The sequence below is a fragment of the Thunnus thynnus genome, chromosome 17 (genome assembly GCF_963924715.1).
Source record: "Thunnus thynnus chromosome 17, fThuThy2.1, whole genome shotgun sequence".
NCBI classification, from domain to species: domain Eukaryota; kingdom Metazoa; phylum Chordata; class Actinopteri; order Scombriformes; family Scombridae; genus Thunnus; species Thunnus thynnus.
The window spans coordinates 14668866-14694313 of NC_089533.1; the positions used below are offsets into that span (position 1 = coordinate 14668866).

At 42.2% G+C, this 25448-nt stretch overlaps 3 protein-coding genes across 6 annotated transcripts in view; 2 read left to right on the forward strand and 1 right to left on the reverse strand.

Annotated features, from left to right (window-relative positions):
• Nucleotides 1–9562, forward strand: part of crebbpb (CREB binding protein b) — a 38267-nt gene extending 28705 nt beyond the window's left edge. For 2 of the 4 annotated variants that reach the window (XM_067571052.1, XM_067571053.1), the window contains exons 18-31: nt 69–308; nt 516–604; nt 1626–1736; nt 1892–1948; nt 2073–2150; nt 2267–2334; nt 2426–2576; nt 3590–3736; nt 3830–3943; nt 4053–4218; nt 5062–5229; nt 5479–5640; nt 5825–6106; nt 6218–9562. In XM_067571052.1, the coding sequence (XP_067427153.1) occupies nt 69–308; nt 516–604; nt 1626–1736; nt 1892–1948; nt 2073–2150; nt 2267–2334; nt 2426–2576; nt 3590–3736; nt 3830–3943; nt 4053–4218; nt 5062–5229; nt 5479–5640; nt 5825–6106; nt 6218–8548 (4164 nt within the window). In that variant the 3' untranslated portion in view covers nt 8549–9562. The remainder of the gene's footprint in view (nt 1–68; nt 309–515; nt 605–1625; nt 1737–1891; nt 1949–2072; nt 2151–2266; nt 2335–2425; nt 2577–3589; nt 3737–3829; nt 3944–4052; nt 4219–5061; nt 5230–5478; nt 5641–5824; nt 6107–6217) is intronic. The other 2 variants (XM_067571054.1, XM_067571055.1) reach the window with 1 other exon arrangement.
• Nucleotides 9563–10261: 699 nt separating this feature from the next.
• Nucleotides 10262–20854, forward strand: trap1 (TNF receptor-associated protein 1). Its single transcript, XM_067571160.1, has 18 exons — nt 10262–10465; nt 12680–12886; nt 12998–13080; nt 13176–13316; nt 14495–14566; nt 15047–15207; nt 15356–15465; nt 15576–15649; nt 15810–15965; nt 16152–16272; nt 16407–16476; nt 16667–16814; nt 16919–17104; nt 17997–18135; nt 18242–18327; nt 18574–18719; nt 18819–18891; nt 19744–20854. Exons 1-18 carry the CDS (start codon nt 10345–10347, stop codon nt 19843–19845), a joined length of 2196 nt encoding a protein of 731 aa, XP_067427261.1. The 5' UTR covers nt 10262–10344; the 3' UTR covers nt 19846–20854.
• Nucleotides 20855–20860: 6 nt separating this feature from the next.
• On the reverse strand, nt 20861–25409 carry LOC137168528 (MAPK regulated corepressor interacting protein 2-like). Its single transcript, XM_067571162.1, has 5 exons — nt 24904–25409; nt 24722–24791; nt 24057–24196; nt 22840–22932; nt 20861–21268 (listed from the first exon to the last, which is right to left on the reverse strand). Exons 1-5 carry the CDS (start codon nt 24956–24958, stop codon nt 21198–21200), a joined length of 429 nt encoding a protein of 142 aa, XP_067427263.1. The 5' UTR covers nt 24959–25409; the 3' UTR covers nt 20861–21197.
• Nucleotides 25410–25448: the final 39 nt, after the last annotated feature.

Below are 25448 nucleotides of genomic sequence, written 5' to 3' on the forward strand. Positions count from 1 at the left end.
AGATGCAGAGAAGCACTGTTGAGTATCCGTCGTTCATTCCTGCAAATGTCTCTCTCTTGCTTTTACAGGACTACTTTGACATAGTGAAGAATCCCATTGATTTATCAACCATCAAGCGCAAGCTGGATACGGGTCAGTACCAGGAGCCGTGGCAGTACGTGGACGATATTTGGCTCATGTTCAACAATGCTTGGCTGTACAACCGTAAGACATCTCGTGTTTACAAGTACTGCAGCAAACTGGCAGAAGTGTTTGAGGCAGAGATCGATCCCGTCATGCAGGGCCTGGGCTACTGCTGCGGCAGGAAGGTGAGACAATACAGGACGGAAATTGAACACAGACACTGTTTTTGAACAACACTGAGGCATATACAGGACTGTTCTTTATAAACCACTTTGTACTACATTTATCTTGTCAATTCACATTTATTTCTACCTATACATTGCTGTTGACTGAAGTGCAACCCGTTTGTAACAATTAAACAGATCATTAATGTTGCTTTGGTGTTTCCGCAGTACGAGTTCTCGCCCCAGACGCTGTGTTGCTATGGCAAACAGTTGTGTACCATCTCCAGGGATGGCACCTACTACAGCTACCAGAACAGGTAAACCTTGCATGCTGACTCTGTTAAGGAAATAGGTGGGTGGGTGAAAAGGTGAAGGAGCAGTTGTGAAGAGGGTGTGTAGCTGCACCCTCAAAGATAAAACATGGAATAAGATGCCACCGCACGTACAGCCGTACCTCTCCACAAAGCTAGAAGGACTTTATTCACATGATCTTTCCTTTTATAGCGGTGTCACAGACAATACCTAAAATGTGGCCAAGCAGAAAGTGCATGCCTTGTGTTGTCTTCATACAGCTATTGTACCCTACAACCAGCACCAATGTTCCCCCTGCTGTGCAGAATCTGCTACTGCACTTAAGTGTCATTCCAATGCAACACCATTCAATTATTGCACATATTCACTACATATGTTGTGAAGCTTACAAGGTTAGGATACAACACTTTGATTGAAAACTTCAGTGTTTATGAGAATTGAGAATGTAGTGTTTCACTATGTAGTTTCTGACTAAATCTTAAGCTAAATGCCTAAAGTATACTAAGATTGAAACTCTCTGAGACTCAATAACATTTATTTGGTTTTCCTGAAAGACGCCCACACTTGCATTTCCATTATCTCTCATTCTGTCTCCCCTGGCACAACCATAACATTCATTTACCATAATGCATGTTGCTAACGTTATAAATGATTGTAGTGAAACCGTTTTTTTTTTTATAATCCAGCATGCAGGTAAATGGTTTTGTATGGACATACAGTAGTTCCTGTTGTTAAACATTCATTTGATGTTGACCTTCATACTTCATCTGTCATTAACATAGCCTTTTAGCATGTTTTCTCCCATTTATGTTGTAGTTTGATTGAGAGTGGCTGGATCATGATCATTTTAGTTGTGACTAATCTGTACCTCTGCCTGTGTGTGTGTGTGTGTATATGTGTATGTGTCCTTCCATCTTTTCGCTGCCCATGCTCCCTCCTCGGTTGTTGCCATGTTCTCCGTTCACTCTGCATTCTGCCACCTGTGCGCCGGTTTGCCTGTGCTGCTACTGTGTGTGCTGGCTGCAGTTCACCCAAATATGGCCTTATTGCCGACAGGTATCACTTCTGTGAGAAGTGCTTCAACGAGATCCAGGGCAACAGTGTGACCCTGGGGGATGACCCGGCACAGCCACAGACGTAAGTTACCAGGCCCGGGTGGCCGAACACTACCTGGTGGTCTTCTTTCGAGATTTTCAGGCTGTTGTCTCTCTGGACTTGATATCTGTGGAAAGCAGTTTTGGTCGCAGGGGCCGGTGTGAAACTGTTTGTCTCTTTTACTCTTTTCCATGCAGCATGATATCAAAAGAGCAGTTTGAAAAGAAGAAAAATGACATGTTGGACCCTGAACCGTGAGTACTGTCCGGGCAGTAGCTTCAGTGTGATGTTATGTGATGGTATTTACGTGATGACAGTGATTTTTCATAACTAATTTTTAAGGAAAAGCACGTAAAAGGCAAATGTTTGTCTTTGCAGGTTTATTGAATGTAAAGACTGTGGGCGGAAGATGCATCAGATCTGCGTGCTGCACTACGATGTCATTTGGCCATCAGGGTAAGTCTCACAGTTTATCACAGCAGATTTCAATACATTTTTGAGTTTGCTAATTCACAAGAGTTCCTGTCTACACGAGTTACTGTATGTTGAGAGTTTGATATTCTTTCTTCTAGCTTTATCTGTGACAACTGTCTCAAGAAGTCTGGCAAAGCAAGAAAGGAGAACAAGTTTTCAGCCAAAAGTAAGTTACATGTAATTCCTCTATTTAATCAGGTAAAACTCTCAATGTTTAATACTTGTATTAATCTTAAATGTGTTTGTGTTTTGTGAAGGGTTGCAGTCTACACGGTTGGGGACATACATCGAGGACAGAGTGAATAAGTACTTGAAAAGGCAGAACCACCCAGAGGCTGGTGAGGTGTTTGTACGAGTGGTGGCCAGTTCTGACAAAACTGTGGAGATTAAGCCTGGCATGAAGTCTAGGTAAGGTTGTCACCTGCTGTTAGTGCTTTAGTCTTCACTGAAAAGGACATTTGATCAATCTGGAATACTATAACATTATACTTCAGACTAACTTTATTAACCTAAAGGGATATTGGTCTGTAATGTGGGCACAAAACCAACATACTCAATAAAATGCATTTTACAATTTAAAAATGTATTGCTGCTGGTTTTCATTGGTGGCTTCTTCCACATTTAATCTTTAAAACAAATTAGGGATTGTTTAGGTGTTCTGTAAGAAAATGTGGCTCATTGATCGTGTATTTGTTGTGTCATGCATTTGATATGTACGCAAAGTCTTCAAAATCACAGATCAAGAAGATGTTTGAACTCAAATTAGTGATAGTATGAATTGTGAAATCATCAGTGGAACTCCCCTTATCACAAGGTTCGGATACCAACATCTTGTCAATTGTTTTTAAGTATTTTTGGGCATTTTCTCCTTTATTTGATAGCAACAGTATAGAGGTAACAGGAAATGAGAGGAGAGAGAAAGAGAAGGGAAGACAACAAAGGTCCTCAGCTGGACTCACTGGATGGTCAGCATCTTGAACCCCAAGAGTACTAGGGACCAGCCAGATTGACACTTTTGATTGATGGATTTAAACATGTTAAATAATGACCGTCTCCATATACATTTTCATTGTGACGACCTTCCACAGCTAGAAGTTTCCAAATGCACTAAGAATGTATTTTGTGGTTTTCTTGCTCGGCCTTTGCGCTAAAAATAAATTCCAGTTACAGCACAGTTGTCCACATATCATAAATAAAATCTCCATGTAAAAAAAACATGCCTGAAAGACCTGAGCATGGAAATGTTCCAGGAGCACTTTCGAGTCTGGAGCCCAAAATAGTTTTATCTTCCGTCCTCTACAAAAATTAGCTGATTGTTCAAGTTAAGTTCTCTGTAAAAAAAAAAAACCAACAAAAAACAACAACTAACAAACAAAGAACAAAACTCTCAACTTTTTCCTGTGCTTTTTCTGTTTCTCCAGGTTTGTGGACTCAGGCGAGATGGTGGAGAGCTTCCCTTACAGAACCAAAGCACTTTTTGCATTTGAGGAAATAGACGGGGTGGATGTTTGTTTCTTCGGCATGCACGTCCAGGAGTACGGCTCAGAGTGCCCCTTTCCAAATACCAGGTGAAAACAAAAAAAAAAAAAGTGATGGATCTTGTTTTTATTTTTGTATTTTTTGAGTCAATTTTCATCAAAATCTCCATATTTGTCTTGCAGACGGGTTTACATATCATACCTCGACAGTATTCACTTCTTCAAACCACGTCTGCTAAGGACTGCAGTGTACCATGAGATCTTAATAGGCTACCTGGAGTATGTGAAGAAACTGGGGTAGGTGACGAGTAACTGTACACGTAGTAGTCTTTAAGTTTTTTTTATTTAATACTATATTTATAATTCTTGCTAGTGCTAAGTGGCTAATAACTCTTGTCCTGCTCAGGTATGTGATGGGTCACATCTGGGCCTGCCCACCCAGTGAAGGAGATGACTACATTTTCCACTGCCATCCTCCCGACCAGAAGATCCCCAAGCCCAAGAGGCTCCAAGAGTGGTACAGGAAGATGCTGGACAAGGCTTTCGCTGAGAGGATCATACACGATTACAAGGTCAGCACATGATCATAGTATCGTCCCCGGTGGGATGTTCTTTCTCTAAACATGTCATCAGTTATAATTAACTATTTCGCAACCAGTACTAACTGTACAGTGTGTAAATCTGGGTGTCTATTGTGATGAATATCGCTGTCACATGCCATTTTGCTGAATTTATCTGATTTATTTTTAGAATAAAAACAATGAGTCCTGATTCTCTACAGTAAGCAGATATGAAAATTTCAATTTATTTCGTTATGGCATTATTGTTAACTATTCACCGTTTAGTTTGTGTTTATTCATCTTCTTTTGGGTAGCTCTTTTTAAATCTAAGTCTGGGGGATAATTTTGTGTTTTTGTTTAGTTACAAGATTCTCATAGAGATATGGTGATATTTTTTTTATTAATTATAGCATTAATATGTTTTACTAAAATGCACAAAAAAACTTAAGCCTTACAAGATAAACAGGATTTTGTTTTTACTCTGGAAGTTTAAACGTAAATGTCTATTTATCACCACCCACTGTTTCCACAAGTGTGCAGCATAGGAGTGACTCACCCTATGTGTTTTGATATGGGTTAGTGCGAAAATTCTGGCAACAAAAGCTACAATTCCAACCATTTTTAGACAATATATAGTTAAATAATTTCGACTAATCTTTACAGTATGCCCCAATAGGATGACCATTTTGTTTTTTTCTACTTTTCGAATTTAATTTCAGTTGAAAAACGATCTCACATATAAATTTGTCAGTAAAAAGCTGTTGAAAGTCATATACTCAACTTAGTGAAACTTGCAGACATCCTGTAGCTATTTTACTATCTTGCTTGACGGGAGTCTTGTGTGTCTGTGTTCAGGACATTTTTAAGCAAGCAACAGAAGACAGGCTGACCAGTGCGTACGAGCTGCCGTACTTTGAGGGTGACTTTTGGCCTAATGTGCTGGAGGAGAGCATCAAGGAGCTGGAGCAGGAGGAGGAGGAGAGGAAGAAGGAGGAGAACACGGCCTCCTCTGAGACGACAGAGGTGAGTTAGATGGATAGGTGGACTGAGTGTTTTGAAATGGGTTTTAATAAAGGAATGCTCTTTTTGTGCCAAAACCAACAGCCTGGTGCTAAGGCCTCTGTCTCATTTTATCATCCTCAAGTCCTCATTATATAAAAGCTTTCAGCAGCCACTCAGGCATTGTGTAACCACTCAGCTTAATTGCATAACCTCATCTTGCTTGTTGTGCAATCTCTGCCTCTCTGAACGTTCATTTCCATCTATTTCAAGGGAGCCCAGGCTGACAGCAAGAATGCCAAAAAGAAGAACAACAAGAAAACCAACAAAAACAAAAGCAGCGTCAGCCGAGCCAATAAGAAAAAGCCTGGGATGCCGAATGTAGCCAACGATCTGTCCCAGAAGCTCTACGCCACGATGGAGAAGCATAAGGAGGTGGGATTTTCATACAACATTGCAGCTATCAAGTTTCTGCTTAGAGAGCAGTGCACATGCGTATATCACATACAGGGATTGCCTCCTACATGGGATGAACTGAGAGTGGGGAATTGGTTTTAGTGCACTGTGACTGTCTTTAAATCTAACAGAGAATGTCTCTCCTCCTTATTTCTATTACTAGGTATTTTTTGTTATCCACCTTCATTCCGGGCCAGTCATTAACACCCTGCCACCCATCATGGACCCCGACCCTCTGTTGACATGTGACCTGATGGATGGCCGTGATGCCTTTCTGACTTTGGCCAGGGACAAGCACTGGGAGTTCAGCTCACTGAGAAGATGTAAATGGAGCACAATGTGCATGTTGGTGGAGCTGCACAACCAGGGCCAGGACCGCTTTGTGTACACTTGCAACGAGTGCAAGCACCATGTGGAGACTCGCTGGCACTGCACTGTTTGCGAGGTAGGGAATGTTGGAATTTTACAGAAATGTTTTGAAATTTACATCTGTATCAATTTTGAATAAAATTTAAATCTCAACCTAACCTTGCTGTGGTCCACCTTATGTCAACAGGACTACGACCTATGCATTAACTGCTACAACATTAAGGGCCATGAGCACCAGATGGTGAAGTGGGGCTTGGGTATAGACGATGACAGCAACAGCCAGGGTGGAGAAGCCTCCAAGAGCCCTCAGGAGAGCAGACGTCTCAGCATCCAGCGCTGCATCCAGTCCCTGGTCCATGCCTGCCAGTGCCGCAATGCCAACTGCTCTCTGCCATCATGCCAGAAGATGAAGAGGGTGGTCCAACACACCAAGGGCTGCAAGCGCAAGACCAATGGTGGCTGCCCTGTGTGCAAGCAGCTCATTGCTTTATGTTGTTATCACGCTAAGCACTGTCAGGAGAACAAGTGTCCTGTTCCCTTCTGTCTCAACATCAAGCACAAACTCCGTCAGCAGCAGCTGCAGCACAGGCTCCAGCAGGCTCAAATGATGCGCCGCAGAATGGCCACCATGGCTGGAAGGGGTATGCCGTTGCCATCTCCACCTACCTCAGCTGCCCCTGACACCCCCAACTCTGTGCAGCAGCCTAATACACCCCAGACCCCGCAGCCCATGCCCACCCAGCCCCAACAGCAGCAGCCACCCAACCCGGCCAATATTGCCCAAGGTTTCCCCAACAATGGCCGCAGCAGCCAGCCCCCAACACCAGTCCCACAGGGCAAACCAGGGCCTCAGTCATCCCCTCTCCATCAGCAGCAGTCACCTCTGCCTAGCATGCAACACCCACAGCAGCAGCCTCAGCCTCAGCCGCCACAGCAGCCGCAACAACAGCAGCCACTGCTGGCAGCCCTGAAAGTGGCCAGACAGATTGAGATGGTTGCCAAGGCAAAGCAACAACATCAGCAGCAGCAGCAGCAGCAGCAGCAGCAAAATTATGCCATGAATGGGATGCCCATGAACCATCCACGAATGATGGGGCCCGTGCAGGGCCAGATGCAGATGATGCAGGGGCCACGGGGACCCCAGGTGATGCAGGCTATGCAGCAGGGCCAGTGGGGTCCAGGGATGCAGAATCCCATACAGAATCCCCAGAGTCATCAGCCACAAGTTCCTCCTCAACAAGGCCCCATGGCTCCTCAGCAGGTTCAGGGAACCCCCATGCCCCAGCAGGCCCAGCTCATGCAGAGACCCATGATGCCGCAGCAACAGGGTCTCCAAATGCCTGGGGTCATGCCTCCCCAGGGGCCCTCACAGCAGGGCATGACACCACAGCAGCAAAACATGCCCCGGGGGATTCCTGGTAACATTGCTCCGAGTGCTCTGCAGGAACTACTGCGCACCCTCAAATCTCCCAGCTCCCCCCAGCAGCAACAGCAGGTCCTCAACATCCTCAAGTCTAACCCCCACCTCATGGCCGCCTTCATTAAACAGAGGACAGCCAAGTACCAGGCCAACCAGCCGCAGCAACAGCAGCAGGCCCAGCAGCAGCAGAACCCTCAGGCTATGCTGGGTTCTCAGGCAGGAATGCAGGCCATGGCAGCAATGGCAAATCAGGTACAAAGGCCAGGGATGCCACCTCAGCAGCAGCCTCCACAGCAGGCAGGGCCCCAGGGCATGGCACCCATGGGCCCCCAAGGTCAGATGATGAATGCTGCTCAAAACGGCAATCCCCAGCTGTACCGCAGACAGCAGCTGCTCAGGATGCAGCAGATGCAGCAGCAGCAGCAGCAGGCACAGCAACAACAAGGAGGCATGCCTCAGGGCCACGGTCAGTTCCCCCAGCAGCAGCCGGGGCCAGGAAGCTACTCCCAGCTCCGTATACAGCAGCAAATGGCTATGCAAGGAGGTGGGGGGCCCATGGGCCAGCTCCCTCCAACGTCCCAAATGGGCCAACCTGGAATGGGCATGGATGGGGCCCAGAACCTTCTCCAACAGCGCATGCTTCAGCAACAGCAGCAGCAGATGTTGAAGCAGCAGATGGGTTCTCCAGCACAGGCTAACTCGATGAGTCCACAACCCCACATGCTCCAAGGCCAAGCGCAGGGAGGAGCTCACTTACCTGGCCAAACGATGGCAAATACCCTGGGAAATCAAGTACGCTCCCCAGCCCCAGTGCAATCGCCCCGTCCGCCTTCGCAGCAGCCCCCACATTCCAGTCCCTCCCCGCGGATACAGCCGCAGCCCTCACCCCAGCACGGCGCCCTCCACTCCAGCTCTCCCCACCCCAGCCTTGGAGGACCGATGTCAGGCCCCATGGACCAGGGACACATGGGAACACCGGAGCAGAGTGCCATGCTCCCACAGCTTAACACACCAAACCGAGGGGGGTTAAGTAATGACATGGGTATGGTGGGTGACACCACGGGAGACACGCTGGAGAAATTTGTTGAAGGATTGTAGCATTTCGTGACAGAAGAAAAAGGCCTTGTTCTGTTTTCAGCTGAGACATTTTTTGTACTTGCTGATGTAAAAAGCTAAAAGAAACGCAAACAAATGAGTCATATGAGGCCTATGGACTGTGAACTTTCCTTAAACCAACGGACTGCTTTTTCTTCCAACACACAGAGTGATTTAATAATTGCTGTTGAAAAGAAGACAACAAAGACACAAAGAATATATTTTTGGTTCAGACCAGCCTTGCAAGATTCTGCTCTGGTCTTTGTGTTGTTTAAATTTGTTTTTCATTTGTTATGCTCTGGTATTGACTTTTTTAACAAAACTTCTCAAAACAAAAAATATTTCATTTTATTATTCTTTTTTTTTATTTTGTACCTTTGCAAATTAATATCGTATTTGTGTTGAGCAGACTGTAAAATTATTTGTCTGGGAGTTTTTTGCCAGGTTTCACCTCTCGCTCAGTTTCTCTGTTCCTGGCTAATTTATTCTAAAATGCCATTTTTCAAAAGGACTGCCTTTGGGAAAGCCTTAAATTTCTTTCCTGTCTGCAGAGTCTATGGGAGATTAACGTATTTGTATAGATCTAGGAACTTCTGCACACACCCAAACAGAACATGCAGGTGTAAGAGAAACTTGTATTGAAGCTTGTTAATGTTCACAGGTGCCGGAATGTTCTTTTTACTGGCCTGGACCCAGTATTTGTCTTGCAGATGTTTAAATAATTGCTTTGTCTCTCCTTCAGTCTAAAGAAATTCTCATTAAGTCCTAAACCTCTTTTGCCTGTGGTGGGAAATGAACTTGTTTGACTGCTGATTTGTGTTCAGAGAGTTTTGTGCATCATTTTCTCTCTTGCATTAAACTTGAATTGATGATGAACTGTTCTCTAATGTAAATCATGCAGCTAGACAGTACTGTAAATATGCAGAAAAATAAGAATGAAATCACTGTACAAACTGGTTCAAATGGCTCATTTCGTACTTATATACCATATTGTTAAATAAACCTGTGTGCCACAGACTCTGCTTCTAACTTCTCTGTTTGGATAAAACTATTCTCATTATTGATTATTATTATTAATTATTTCTCAATTAATCAGTTGGTCTTTTGAGTATTACAAAACTGGTCGTTACAATATACTAGAGCCCTTGGTGATGTGTCCAATGTATTTATTTTTTAAGTCTAACTAATAGTCCAAAACTAAGAGGTTCAGTTTATAATCAGGCAATGAAACGCACTAAAGTCTCATATTTGGGAAGCTGAAGCCATCAAATGTTTGATATTTTTACTTAAAAAATGACTCCAAAGATAATCAATCATCAGAGTAGTTGTAGATAAATTTAATGCAAGATTTAGTTATAATTTCAGCTCCTGTCAGCTTCAAATGACAAACTTATTTATATAGTTAAATAAGTATAAATATCTTAGTTGAATTTGTAGGGCATTTTAGGTGACCACCGTTTGACCTTGAAGGGCAAATTAAGAACAAATTAATCCACGTCAAATAAAAAAGTGGCTGGTAAATAATCAAATGAAGGATAAATTGATAAATTTGTACATTTATGGCTGTTGGTGTTTTTTATACATGTCAAACAGGAAAAAAATCATCTAGATACTTTTTTACATGGGATGAATTGCAGTAAGTGTGTAATAATTCCCATTTCTCATCAGGCAGTGTGATGGACGCCGTGATTACGTCATTATGCACGGGTCCTTCGTGCACCGTGGTTTAGCGTGTGGTGTGTAACCCAACCGACCGACGACCCGAGTTCTCGTGTGTTCTTGTCCCCTAGTCGTTCACCATGTCCCGCTGCCTCGCGCTGGCTCGGTTCGCCTTCGGTTTCTCTCAGAGGACCAATTCACGACTGATGACATCTGCACGCGGGCTGAGCAGCCGGACTGTGTCGCGCTCCTTCACTGGATGTAAGATTTGTGTCTCTGAGTGTATGTGTGTTAGCCTAGCCGGATAGCTGACAGCTACAAGATAACGCAGTTTGTTAGTCTGATAGACATGACAGCTGTAGATAAAGTTATTACATCAGACTTAAACACAGAGTGAAATTTATAGAATGAACTGATTTCATTTAACAGCCATAAATAGACGGATTTGTGTTTGACAACAGAACAGATACTTGCAAAACGCCTTGTATGCATTACATATATAACTGCTATTGTTTTATCACAGTTTGTTCAAGAGGTTTTACTAACGGAGTTTGACTTGTCTTTGCTCTAATTGACCCCAAACATGAGTGACGTCACTACGTAGGTTAAAGGATACGTCCACCATTTTTCAAGTCTGTCTTAAAACAACAGTCAGGTGTCACTATCAACACTGGAGGAGGTTTTCCTCGCTGTGATCATTCCTCCTGTTCATACCGGCTATGAAAAGATCCCCTTCAAATGTGCAAAAGTGATGGGGGCCAAAATTCACAATGTGTCCACACAGTCATTTTGTGCAAAAATGCATTTAAAAGTTGATGTGAAGCTTATATGAGGCTTCAGTAGTCTGAGTTAGTCATATCAAGTGGATATCTGCCACATTTACAGTCTTTTTAGCATCAAATTTCCTCTTTGTGTTTCCTTGGACAGTGTTTCTCTGTTGAGCTGCGGTGGAAATATAGTAACATAAAGAGGGACTTTGGCACTAAAAAGACTGGAAAATATATATACTTGATTTCACTCATTTGGATGTCTGAAGCTTCATATTAGCGTCAGATAAACTTTAAAATACATTTTTGCACAAAAGGAGGCCTGTGGATTTTGGCCTCCGTCACTTACATTGTAAGTACACTATGAAGGGATCCTCTAATGGTCAGTATGACAGACTTGGAAAATTGTGAACTTGTCTTTTGTACGTCTTTGACAGTGAATGACTTTTTGTCAAACAAAAGTAATTTATATTTGTCCATGCATAACTCATGTAATATATAAAACATTTGCATTCCTGGTGTAACAACAATGCTGTATGTTCATTTCTGTACTTTGTCATCTCATATGACAAAGGGAAGATTTAACACTTCAGTACTTTCCTAGATATTGGGTTTTAATAAGGTTAGGAATAAAATATTTGAAGGATAAACATTTGATATGATTTTATAGTTACTGATTTTACACATACAGCAATGGGGGTCTGTGGGACGTAAGGAGGAAAGAAAAGCCAATGCCAGTAAAACACAAGGGTTAACGACACCGGATATGTCAGACTGAATTTGGGGAAATGAGTATAAAATGAATAGAATATTTTCATGGGTTTTGGGTTTCACTCACATCCCATAACTTAAACAAAGAGCTGAAACAAGCTACGAAAAAAAAAAAAATATATATATATATATATATACATGATACGAATATGTCAGAGTGGAATAAGATGATTTTTACAACCTTAAAGCTGCTTAATCAGAAAATAAAAGGAAACTGAATGCTACCAGAACTCCAGGGATCTCTTAAGTAAGAACAGCCTGTCTGCAGTACAGAGACGTCTTCTGAGATGTGTTTTATGGAAGGACTGTACATGGTATTTGTCCTGATGAACAATATGCCATCTAAAGCAATATTCATAATGTAGAATCAGATTGTTTTGGCCTACCAGTTACAACTGCTGCTGTTTTTGTAAACTGTTATCTGCAAATTCACTTTTGATTGAAAATCACAGCAGTTATTCCTAACCAGTCAAAACAGCAACAATAAAGCTGGTATTGGTTTGTGTTCACAAACTCTCTGGTCAAATTTTTTTTTATGTCACACATATTTATATGGTTTGAAGCTCCTTGTTGATAATTGAAGGTGTTAATTGCAATTGGAAATATTCAGGATTACTCATGAATTAATTGTTTTATATATAGACTTAAAATTACTTGAGAAAATATAAAGATTTTTTTTTAAATGAACAATTAAAAACACTTAAAAGCTGCTTTTAAAAGTAACTCCTACACTTAACTGTGAGTAAGAGTGAGTCGATATATGTCTAATTTTTCACACTACACATAGAACATTTTTACTCCTCCGTTGACTTTTGACAGCACACCTAAGTTTAATTCTGGTTAATAAGCCTTCCGTAAAGCATCCAATAAAACAAAACACTCACTGCCTCAGCTTTCTTGTGAGGCAGCTCCCCCAGCTAAATCCACCTGTCATCAGACTTGCAGGTTGGACAGCAGCAGAGGTGGAGCAGCCGGCCCAGAGTGTGGAGCTCTCAGCAGTCCTGCCTCGGCATCAGCCAGCAGTCGTACTACAGCACCCAGGAGGCCGAGAAAGTGCCTGAGAAAGAGCCTGAGAAAGAGCCCGAGAAAGAGCCCGAGGAGGAGCCTCTGCACACAATCATCAGTGACACCGAGTCCGTACAAGGTGCTGGAACAGCTGCACTCATAACCGTTGTTGAATGTTACAGCTCATAACTGATTACTGGTTGTGAGATGTAAGATGATTTGAACGTTGTCCTCCTTTTGATCTATCCAGGCAGCTTCTCCAAACATGAATTTCAGGCAGAGACGAAAAAGCTGCTGGACATTGTCGCCAGATCCCTGTACTCGGAGAAAGAGGTTTGTGTGTGAGAGAGAGGGAAAGTATTTATGATTTAAAATTTTACAGTGTCTGTTAACTATAACTGCTCTTCTTCTCTCCCTCGTCCCACCAGGTGTTCATCAGGGAGCTGATCTCCAACGGCAGTGACGCTCTGGAAAAACTGCGTCACAAACTGATCACAGCCGGTGGTGAAACGGCTCCTATGGAGATCCACCTGCAGACTGACGCTGCCAAGGGCACCTTCACTATCCAGGTACACACACACACACACGTCTGTGGAGAACGTGCAGCCTGCATGAATTTAAGTCGATTAGTTTTATATTGTTGTTGGTTTTCTAGTTCCATGTTGAATTTTGCTGAAACCTACAACCTCTAGGCCTTTTGCACTGCAGGAACAAAATGTAATATAACGACTAACTGTTGCCACAGGTTCTGCTTTTCTTTCTGCTGTTCTATGACTATTTTGGGAATGAGTAGATAAGTCTATTAATCAATTAGTTAGTCAAAAGAAAAATAATCTGCAACTGTTTTGATTATTGATTAATTGTTTCAGTAACTTTTTCCAACAAAAATGCCAAATAGTTGTTGGTTCCAACTTCTGAAATATGGCGATTTGCTTTTTTTCTTTGATGTATATGACAGTAGATTGAATATCTGTTGGGCTGTTAGTCAGACAAAACAAATAAATGAAAGACATCACTGTGCTATGAGAAATTGTAAATGCCACTTTTCCACTGTTTTTTAATTGATTCATTGAGAAAATAATCAGAAGATTAATCGATAGTGAAAATAATTATTAGTTGCAGCCCTAATCCCAGCAAAGACGACCACAATAAACTGTAACCACCACTTCACTTTTGCACCTTTATCAACCAGGACAAGCAATACTATATATATAAAAAAATGTATAATGGAGAACGCTTGTTGGACAGATAAAGACGTTCAAACCCTCATTAGTATTTGGAGAGATGAGGCCATTTAAAGGGCGATAAAAAGATAAAACAAGATTAGAGAAAAATAAAGATTCACAATGCACACGGTGGAGCAAACCAAAAAACTACAAAACTACAAAGTGGTTTGAAGTAGCTTAAACATGTAAGAAAATCTGAAATGATATCTGTGCCACCACTTCCATCATTATCTGTCCTTTAACTGCTCCCCTACCAAATAGTACATAAAAAAATTACATAGTCATAAGATACAGTGAGATACGTCCTGGTTTGTAAAACACTGTGGAAACACAAAGGAAGAACCGGTTTATGAGAAGCTCCAGGTTACTGGTTGATAAATTCCTGCAGTGGAAAAGTGCTCCGTGCACTCTGAGTCCTGGCCTGTTTTTGAGCGATACTGCCACCTGGTGGATGAATAGGATACAACATGCTAGAGTGACTTCTATTTTTGAGTGACTGGGATTCTCTGTTCTCATAACAGGACACAGGAGTCGGGATGAACCAAGAGGAGCTGATTGCCAACCTGGGCACTATCGCCCGTTCTGGTTCAAAGGTAGCTGTCGTTATAGATCTTTCATTTCTGCTCTTTGTGCTGTTCTTTCACTTTTCCTTTCCTCTTCATGTAATTTATTTGATATGTCTGTCCTACATGAAGGTTCAGTTTTTAAAATGTACGGTTGTGTATCTCATCTGTTCAATGAGTTGACAGCTATTTGCTATCTGGTTTGTTCATCTCTAACAATCTGCCGTATTGTAAAAGCTTGTTATATCATCCATTGTGTCAAATCTTCATCTGACAAGTAACTAAATCTGTCAAATGTAGTGGAGTGAAAGTATAAAGTAGCATCAAATGGAAATACCCAAGCACATGTACCTCAAAATTGTACTTAAATACAGTATTTGAGTAAATGTACTTAGTTACTTTCCACCACTGCAGATCTACGAAGTTCACACCTGTGTATACTGTTTATACACAATGTATCCTGCTGATCACTCTTTCAGTCATCATCGTCATCTCTTCTACACATTGCAGGCATTTTTGGATGCTCTGCAGAACCAGGCAGAGGCCAGCAGCACCATCATCGGTCAGTTTGGTGTTGGATTCTACTCGGCCTTCATGGTGGCTGACCGTGTGGACGTCTACTCCCAGGCTTCTGAGCCGGGGACACCTGGATACAAGTGGTCCTCAGATGGGTGAGAGGGAGGAAGGGACGGGAATGAGAGCAATGAAAGAAAGTGTTTTATTTACATCAAGAGAAGGTTCTGCAGTAGAACAAAGAGTGTATACCCAAATTAGTGAAACATCTATAACCAAATGTTGCTCTGCCATTGTCTCCTTCAGCTCTGGAGCTTTTGAGATCGCTGAAGCCAGTGGCGTTCAACAGGGAACAAAGATCGTGCTGCACCTCAAAGACGACTGCAAGGAGTTTTGCTCTGAGGACAGAGTTAAAGGTATGACCGCCAGAGCCGCCTCAGGCAGTTAAAGGGCTACAGTGTCAAAGCTAAAGGTAAACATCAGTCCATCTCTCCAAATGATGACAAGCTGTTGTGTCCGTTTTCAGACGTTGTAACAAAGTACAGCAACTTTGTCAGCTTCCCGATCTTCCTGAATGGACGGAGGCTCAACACTCTGCAGGTGAGCCGATCTTGATTTTAATGCTCATACGCTCACTGAATGAAGATTCACTAAAGCAAAACTAAATGTTGAATTATGTAGACATTGATTCATTAACATACACTTAATTTTGTGGGATTTTTTAAAAAATACAATTGTTTTTTGACCTCTGTGTCACCAGGCCTTGTGGATGATGGAGCCTAAGGAGATTAGTGACTGGCAGCACGAGGAATTCTACCGATATGTTGCCCAGGCCTACGACAAGCCCCGCTACACGCTGCACTACCGTGCAGACGCCCCGCTTAACATCCGGAGCATTTTCTACGTCCCTGAGGCGGTGAGGAGCTCAGGATTGGCTGTTTTTTGTTTGTGCACAATGTAGTTTTGTAAGCACAGCCAGTGATGACCTTGTAAAAAAAAGACCAGCAACTTTCCAGGTTCAAAGCCGGTTTGCCAACCTGTAAAATTATGGCAACCGGTGTTAAAGATCGAGTTTTACCGATATGAATTTATTTATCAACAGAAGCCGTCCATGTTTGACGTGAGCAGGGAGATGGGCTCCAGTGTGGCTCTGTACAGCAGGAAGGTGCTGATCCAGACCAAAGCCACTGACATCCTGCCCAAGTGGTTGCGCTTCCTCCGAGGTGAGGATCTTCCTGCTTGTTAATGTTTCAGAATTTCTACTGTCTTTTTACATGCATAGATTTAAGAAAAAAAAAGGTTCTATAATTAAAAAAAAAAAAAAATCCTGACCTGAACATTGCTTGTGTGTGTGCAGGTGTGGTGGACAGTGAGGACATCCCGCTGAATCTGAGCAGAGAGCTGCTGCAGGAGAGTGCCCTCATCAGGTACAGCACCAGACTTACAACTCCCTTTGTTTTTTGTTTGAAATGTATTCGCTTCTCTTTAACCACGGTGTCTTACTCTTACTTTTTTTATAATCAAAATCTATGTTTTTATGAATATATACAGTCTATATACTGATGAATTCACATTGCGTGACACAGATCCTTACTTTTACTCCACCTCTTGCCTCAGGAAACTTCGTGACGTTTTGCAGCAGAGGGTGATCCGCTTCCTGCTGGACCAAGGCAAGAAGGAGCCAGAGAAGTACAACAAGTTCTTTGAGGACTACGGCCTCTTCATGCGGGAAGGCATCGTCACCACCCATGAGCAGGACGTCAAGGTGAATTAGCTTTGGGGGGTTTTGTTTTCATCAGAGACCAGTGTTACATAAAGATGGCCGGTGTTGAAAACAGCAGAAACACGGTGTATGTTGTCTCTGTGCAGGAGGATATCGCCAAGCTGCTGAGGTTTGAGTCTTCAGCTCTGCCAGTGGGCCAGCAGACCAGTCTCATGGAGTACTCCGCCCGCATGAAGGCTGGCACACGTAACATCTACTACCTGTGCGCCCCCAACCGCCATCTCGCAGAACACTCCCCCTACTACGAGGCCATGAAACAGAAAGACATGGAGGTGAGAGGCTGACAGGACTCTCAGTGATGATTAAACCTGTAGAGACGTGTACTGAGAAATCAATAGGTTGAAGGCCCATGCAATAAAAGCTCTAATGGGTAGCTCATCACATTATCCCCCAAATGTATTGAGTGAAATTAAGTTGTGTTATTTTCCTATACTTTTAATACCTCCTATACTTTTTTAAAAATTATTATTTCCGGTCTGCTTTAGCCCTGAGGTCGCTTTCACACCTCTAGCTCTGTTCACTTGGTCTAGACCAAAGAAGAAAAAAAGCATCTACTAAAGCAAATATGTGTTACTATGGTCACCAAAAAATCTTGCATAAAAATATACATTGGTTATACATATCGATTCTTCAACAGTTCCCACAATCCGCAGATAGTTTTAATAGTAGTTTAGCCTATATATATTCATGCTAAAATCACAACTGTATCTTCTATCAGACATCAAACACCAGAGTTGGATTGGAAGTTGAACTGAATTTGAATTGCAGCTTTAACTTCAGCATAAACAAACCAAACGGGTGAATGGGCAGATGCACCAGAGTTTGTTTGAACTGCAACAAACATGTTAGATGTAGAAGCAACCATAATCTTATGCCTTTATTGCTACACAAGTATACAAAGATTCAAATGTAAATCTGGATATTATAAACAAGGTCTAAAATGTTTTTGCTCGTAGCCAAACTCTGAACCTCATTGTGTAGCTTTGAAACTTTAAACTTTGTACTTTATTTAGTGCAATCAGCACCCAGATAGGTTAATTCATAAAACACTAGGTTATCATACAATAGTCAGTTTTCTGTGTCATAGTAGAAAAAAAGTGACTGATAAAAAGGCAGATTGTGATATGTCAGTTAATAAAAACTGTGACAATATCATGCGTGCAGGTGCTGTTCTGCTACGAGCAGTTCGATGAACTGACCCTGCTCCACCTCAGGGAGTTCGACAAGAAGAAGCTGATCTCAGCAGAGACGGACATCGTGGTGGATCACTACAAGGAGGAGAAGTTCGAGGACAGCAAACCCGGTCTGGTTCCCTCTCATGTGTCCAGTTAGGATTACAGATGTGACAGCGAGATGGCTCCTGCTACACAAATCAACTCTGACTCCTGTTTTTCTTTTCTCCTCCGCAGCCTCTGAGCGTTTGACACAGGAGCAGGCGGACGACCTGATAGCCTGGATGAAGAATACTCTCAGTACCCGAGTCACCAACATAAAGGTAAAGAAAATGTGTGTCTGGTATGTCTGGATTTGGTATCGTGGTTTCTGTTGATTAATAAACTGAGCTCAAGTGTAAACATTTAAACCCAAGGCCTCAAATGTTCTTTTTCCTAAGAAGAAATCATGTATTTAAATGTTGAGCAACTGTTTTTTTTTAATGTCACATTTCTTTAAGTTATCAACTTAGTCTCATATTTCATCCTAAACACACCTTGCATAAAACAATATCACTCTTGGCTCCCAGCTGACTCCACGACTGGACACCCACCCAGCTATGATCACCGTGCTTGAAATGGGTGCTGCACGCCACTTCCTCCGCACCCAGCAGCTGGCCCGCAGCGCCGAGGAAAGAGCCCAGATCCTGCAGCCCACACTGGAGATCAACGCAGGGTAAGAGAGGAGTCTGTGTGTGTGTGTGTGTAGAGGGATTGTTTTAAATAATGTAGATTGTGTTCAGCTCTCACTGTACTTTTTTCCATCATTTGCTAGACATGATCTGATCAAGAAGTTGCACGCATTGAAGGACACAAACTCTGAACTGGCTGGACTGCTTCTGGAACAGGTACTGTGGGTTACAACTGAGTTAGATTTATATAATGATATCTGTTAAAGCATAAAGCCGGTTTGCATCTGTTATTTTGTACTGTCAACACACCCCATGAAAAGACCAAAAGCAGCAAAGTGTAAGTCTTTCAATACTTTCTGACATCCTTCTCTCCTTGTGGTGTTCAGCCTAGCTTGTTCCTATTGAAGACATAAATCTTAAATAGAGGCCCAAAATACATAGTTTCACTACTAAAAAGTATCCATAACTTCTTAAAACAGCAGTTTTTAGCATTAGTGCATTTGTTGGGGACTATTTTTTGTCAGGGAATCATTTCTCTCAATTTGTGACAGAAAATATCAATGTAATTAAAATGATAGATGATAAACAATAGATACTGGTCCGTTAGGTTAGCTGTTCTGGCTGCATGTCATCCATCCCTTTCACTGGATATTACTGTAGGGCTGCAACTAAGTTATTTCATTATTGTTTACTCTGATTACTGTCTATGGTTATTTTCTCAATTTCTTGATTAATGTTGGTCTATAAAATGTCAGAAAATAAGGAAAAATGTGCATCACAATTTCCCAAAGCTGAAGTTGACTTGTTTAACTGTTTTTGTCTGACCAGCAGTCCAACACCTACATATACTTAGTTTACTATCATAGAAGACAAAGAAAGCCAGAAAATATTTATACTTGTGAAGCCATAACCTGTAAAATTTTGGAATTTTTACTTATAAAATGACTTAACTTTCAGTTAACTGGCCAACTGGGTAATTAACTAAATGTTATTACTGTCTTTGACATGATTTGATAATTGATTTGAAACCAACCAGGGCGGTTCTAAACATTTATCTATATTTTTCAGATCTATGACAACGCCATGATCACAGCAGGCCTGAACGACGACCCCCGGCCGATGGTTTCCCGCCTCAACGATCTGCTGACGAAAGCTCTGGAGAAGCACTGAGAGCTGCGTGCAGACATGAACAGTGCAGACTGACAGTGGCCTGCTAGACTGAAGCATTTACAGCAGCTGAAGGGCCTAACAAAGCTGGAGAACTGCAGTTTCTGAAGAGCACTACAGGCCTTTGTTCATCTGAAACCATTAAATCACATCTGTTTCCCCTTCTGGAGTATTTCATCCCCGCTGATGGAGCGCACAAAAAGGCTTTAAAACAAAAAATGGAGTGAAGATGAAGTGCTAGCAGCCTCCTAGAGAGCTTTGCCATAAAGACTTCTATGTCCTCATGCTTTGGTAATAATATTAGGAAGACTATGTGCCACAAACAGGCCTGTTGTGAATGTTGTGGTTACACCTGTCATCTCAATGTGACTTTCACACTCCGATCATACCTTGTTGTAATGACCAAGTCCAATAAAATAAACGTTCAGGCCACATCCTGAATAGTCTGGAAGCAAATCAGCCACAAACAATGTAGAGATGAGGAGGTTAAGTGGGAATAAATAATTCAGATGTGTTAAAATTTAGGTCAGACATGTAGAAGTAATACAATCTGAGCTCTTGAGTTGCATTTGAAAATCCTTTTGAAATGACAAGTGTAAGCACCACAGCAGAGTTTTATTCTAAAATGTGGAGTTACAGCTTTGAAGATGCCAGAGAGTGGTGGTAAAATTACTCATGATCCAGCTACAAATGTAAGACGTCCTAACTGCTGAAAAGAGCTGTTACCATTGTCTGTTTTTTTTAATCTTTTCATCCTTTTTTCTTGTTATTTAATCTTTTATGTTATGAACTGAATACGTGAAATGCGAGAATATTTCTTGTGATGAAATACATGTGAACTGAGAACTTATATACTGTAGATGATGTACTAGCTATAACTGAACTGTCAGCTGTCAGTCGTCAAACATAGATACTTCACAGGTTTCACAGCATTGTTTATGAAGATGTCGGTGATGAGATGAATAAACATGGATCCACTCTAATGGCAGATTAAAAAAAAAAGATGTCAGTACAGAGCTTCTTGAAAATACAATTTTTACTGCATTTCAAAGTAACATTACATCTCTGTTGTGCGGGTGGTAAGATGAGGGAAACCTCAGCTTCAAGACTTGTCCTCCAGTGTGCCGTCTGTTGCAGACTGACTACTCAGAGTTGGATGGATTGTAGTTAAAAGGCTAGAGTTCAAGAGAAGTGACTGTGGTTTTTATGTCGGCATCCCAGTGCTGTCCGTCCATTTGAACCACATGAGGGCGCTGAGAGCCGCCGCTCCCAGGCTTCCTCTCCCCAGTGAGCCATCCTGCCTCAGGCCTTCATCTCCTGACTGTCCGTCAAGATCCACAAATCCAAAAAAAGTGTCAGGATAGCTTGTCAATGTTGGCGAGGAAGCGCTGAGCCCACCATTCATCCAGATCTATCGGCACAAAGCCTGAGAAAGGAAAGAGAGGAGTGCAAAAGATTATTATGCACCAGAAAAATAAATGAATTGGCACAGTCAAAATTATAAATAAAGATCTAAAGAATATTTATTCTTTCTGTATTTCTTATCAGTTCAGCACCAACACTGTAAGCAGGGAGGAAACTGCTAGCCTTACGGAAGCTCTGTCACAGGTCATTTCTAAGTGGTAATGTGTGTATTTAACATGTAGAAATAGAAAAATAAGACATGTCTTGGTGCCAAGTAGAGTTAAGTTATATAATATAATTTATAATTTAAAGTTATGCCCGGAAGAGTTAGTATGGCATTGTGTCTGCCTTGACGCTCACTGTTTACAGTTGACTAGTTCACTGCCCTCTAGTGGTCGTAGTGAGGAATACCTTACTTTTTTTTTCCTCACCCACATTCTGTGAAGACCCGCCCTCCTCCTCCTCCTACTACTACTAGCCTCTGATTGGCTAGTATTTGTTGACTTCGTTGGTTAGGTTTAGGCATGAGGCGTGAGAAGGTTAGGGGTGGGTTTTTGCAGAATATGGGTGGGAAAAAAATGCTTGAGGAACTGTGACACCATTCTATTTGTTGCTAACAAACTCGTTATTAATTTATCATTAAATATCTCATTCTCAAAATGTAGAAGTAATTATTAGTATAGTTATTACAAATAACAGCAGTAACATTCTACAGCAAAACTTATACACATTTATACTTGAACTGATAATTATTATAACTGGTCATTATTATCATTATCTTGTGTTATCAAAGAATCAGGAGTGTTCACTGCCCTCTAGTGGACACAGTGAGGAACTGCTCCTACAAATTAATAATCAATGATTCATTGATATTCCTGAACATAACATAAAAAATCCTGAATAACGAAGTAAAACTAAACAGATATTCAGTTTGTTTTTCAGGCTAAGAAAAAACTGTATATCTTCAACCAACTGGCTGTGTAGAGGTAATGTTGGTTGCACATTTAATGCCTTTAGCACTATTTTGATTATGGTCTGCAAAATCAAATAACAATTTGAAACTTAACACTACAGACCACATGGAAATGTCCTCTCATCTTCCCTCCATGCATGCCATATATTGTGTTTTTAAAAACAAATTTCTTTCTACTGGGTTGACATGACAATTAAGTATGAAACGTAAATTAGTATCTAAAGATGTGTCACAGAGTTGCCACGTCTTATTTGGACAATGAGGAGAGACAGGTCCTTAACCTTTACTCATTTCCTTCCAGCTGGAAGGATTAGAAGCAGCTCCACTAATCCTCAGTTGGCTGGCTGTCATGATATAACCTACTGTACAGGTTACAGCAGTTACAAGACTGTGGGCTTTTAACATAAGAGACTAAACAACAAAAACATTAAGAAGTCATCCAAACATCAAAGCAGTAAACTTCGATTCTTATTTTTCACACTTGTAACAGATTTATTTAGGCTTAGGTTCAGCCTTAAAATGAACTATTAAACAAATAGGCTTATGACCTGAGGACATGAGCAGCTGAGGGAGGACGGAGGAGGACAGAACTGTGTCAGAGGAGGAGAAGCTGTACTCACTGTCCATGTGTGGGCTGGGAGTGGTCTCTTTATAGTGGACTGCTCCCTGAGCCGCGTCAGGCCCCTGCTCCTGCTGCACCACCTCCTGCCACGCTGAAAACAAAACAGATCAGTCAGTGCAGCCACCACTAACACTTCTAAGATACTGTATGTCAATTATTTGATTTAGTAAGCTTCTAATCAACTATCAGAGCCTGCACATCAACCAGGATTTAACACAGTCATATTCATGGTGGTGCATGCTCCTTTAATGAATTAAACAATTGATGAACCTAAAGATATACTATTAAGACTGTTATTAGCAGGTAATAGCTAATGTCCCTAACTGTCCTAGTTAAAAAGTCCTGCACCCTAGCGTCAGTCACACCCACAGTGTCAAACAAGTAAAGTCCACAAGGGCAACTGCTACAAAGGCATGTCACTCCTGGCAAACGTTTGTATTTCAAATAAGGCAACATGTGGACTCGTCACATGTAGTGTGTGTATGTGAACTGTGGCTGATTTTTATCTCTGGTAGCGGCCTCCAGGTCGTGACTTTCAGAAAAGTCAACTGAACGAGTGTTTATATCGTGGGTTGAGGTATTTCAGAGAGTTGAACAGTATTCGTTCTCAACAGCGGAGGTCGGGCCTACTTTGTGTCCTTGTCTGCTCAACGACAAGGTTACTGAAGTTGTTTATGAGCTGCCGTGGCTGAGCTTCAATGCCAACAACTAACAGGACACAGAAAAGTAAGAGCGTCTGAGCCAAATGAAGTCTCCCGGAGACTAAACCAGCCTGTGAATGCCAAAGAGAGCCACACACTTCAAAACTGGGTCACTGTGTAAAGTTTCACCCAGACCCAGCAAAACCCTTCAACCCGTCAGACCCCTTTGTTGCTGCTGCTCAAAGCAGACAACAAGCCTCTTTCCCTGGTGGCTGGCGTGCATGAAGTCAAAGCCAAAAATCCTGTTTTGTTCAGCACGTGTGGCAGCGGGGGTCATGGGGAGCATGATATGTGGGTGTGAGAGCGGCTCTCTGTTAGGTGCCTATCAGTGTCAGAGCAGCTGTGTGGGTGAGGCCTGGGAGGGGGGCTGGTTAGCAGTTCTTATAAACTCTGATAGTAAAACAAAGTCATTCACAAAACAGCCGGTGAGGGACGGGCTGGAAGATGATACAATATGTATTGTCTAGCGTCATATTCTTGTATTTCCAGTCAGACCATTCATTCATTTCCTTACCATCATAGACAAACTTGACGTTTTCTTCGTGTGCAGGGGTGAAGCTCTCTTCATGCTGATTGTCTGCGGGCAGAGCCGGAGTAGGGTGATGGTACTTCTTACCATTCAGACGGTTGAAAACTATCTTGGGTGCAGGAAGGCTGGTGGGCACAAGGAGAAAGAAAGAAAACATGTCACAAATAGTCTGATGATTTCTGAAAATAATACACATGACTTGCCACTGTTATTTTCCAGCAGGATGTTTCTTAAAAGTCAAGCAAGGTTGGTTGTGCAGGAGTTAGAGATTGCAACAGCTGAATGAAGGACCATGTGCCACCTTTGCCTTCCCACAAGGTCATACACACATACACACACACACACACACACATAGAGGCTGGTTCAAAGGCATGAAAACAGCCAAGCAGGCACACTCAGCCTTGGTTCTGAAGGTGTGTTATAAATCATTCAGTCCTTCGCTGATGGACACTGCCTGTCTCAAGCTGATGACGTCCACTGCTGCTAGGACACTGTCACACACTTTAACCAACACTATTAATCTGCCAAGTAAGTCTGGTCCTTGTAAAATGTCCAAAACCTTTAAGACACACATGAATAAACAGCACAAAAAAAGCATTTTGGTGGTTTTTGATTACATGGAGCTGTCTCTCCAGAAGTTGGACACTTACTCAGGCATGCTCCAGGACGTTTGTTTGTGCTTGAAGTCGTTAATTTTGTTGTCAAGCTGCTGTGTAGGCCCTAGAAAGTAGGAACATATGCACATGTAGGTTCCACATGAATCATTATCCAACAAGATGAACGCCTGGTGGATCTATCAATGAGTGTTTAAGGGTTGCAAGTTGGTTGTTACCTGTCCGTCGCTGGGTGACCAGTTTGCTGGGACCTCTTGTAATTGTGTACATCATGCGCAAGGAAAACCACCTGTAAACTTAGAGTTTGGCACTTTGTGAGAAGAACTAGAGTCCAGATGGCAGGAGGAGCAAGTCTACTTGTAAAGGCACTTTTAAGTTAAACACATTCCTCCAGGATCTGCCGATGTAAAAAATAAAAAAAAAACCTCTCTCGATGTGAGAAACGTCAGTCCTCTCCTCAGCTAATCAGGTTAAATTTCAATTCGCAGGTTAAGCAAATCCACGGAGCAGACATGAGACCGTTCAGGCTGTTTGGTAACCTCAGGAAGCAGAACCGTGCGCCACGCTCCTTTCCGCGTAAAACCAACAGCCGGGGCGCATCTCAACCGGCGACCCTACCGCTTATTCACCTGCAGACCAGACACCGATGTAAGTCACGTTGGTGCTAAAGTGTCCCGCAGTGCTACAATGTCACATAACCCGAAACATCGGCTGTCATTCATAAGACATTGGACGCACACCGTCAAAGCGCACCACTTCTCGA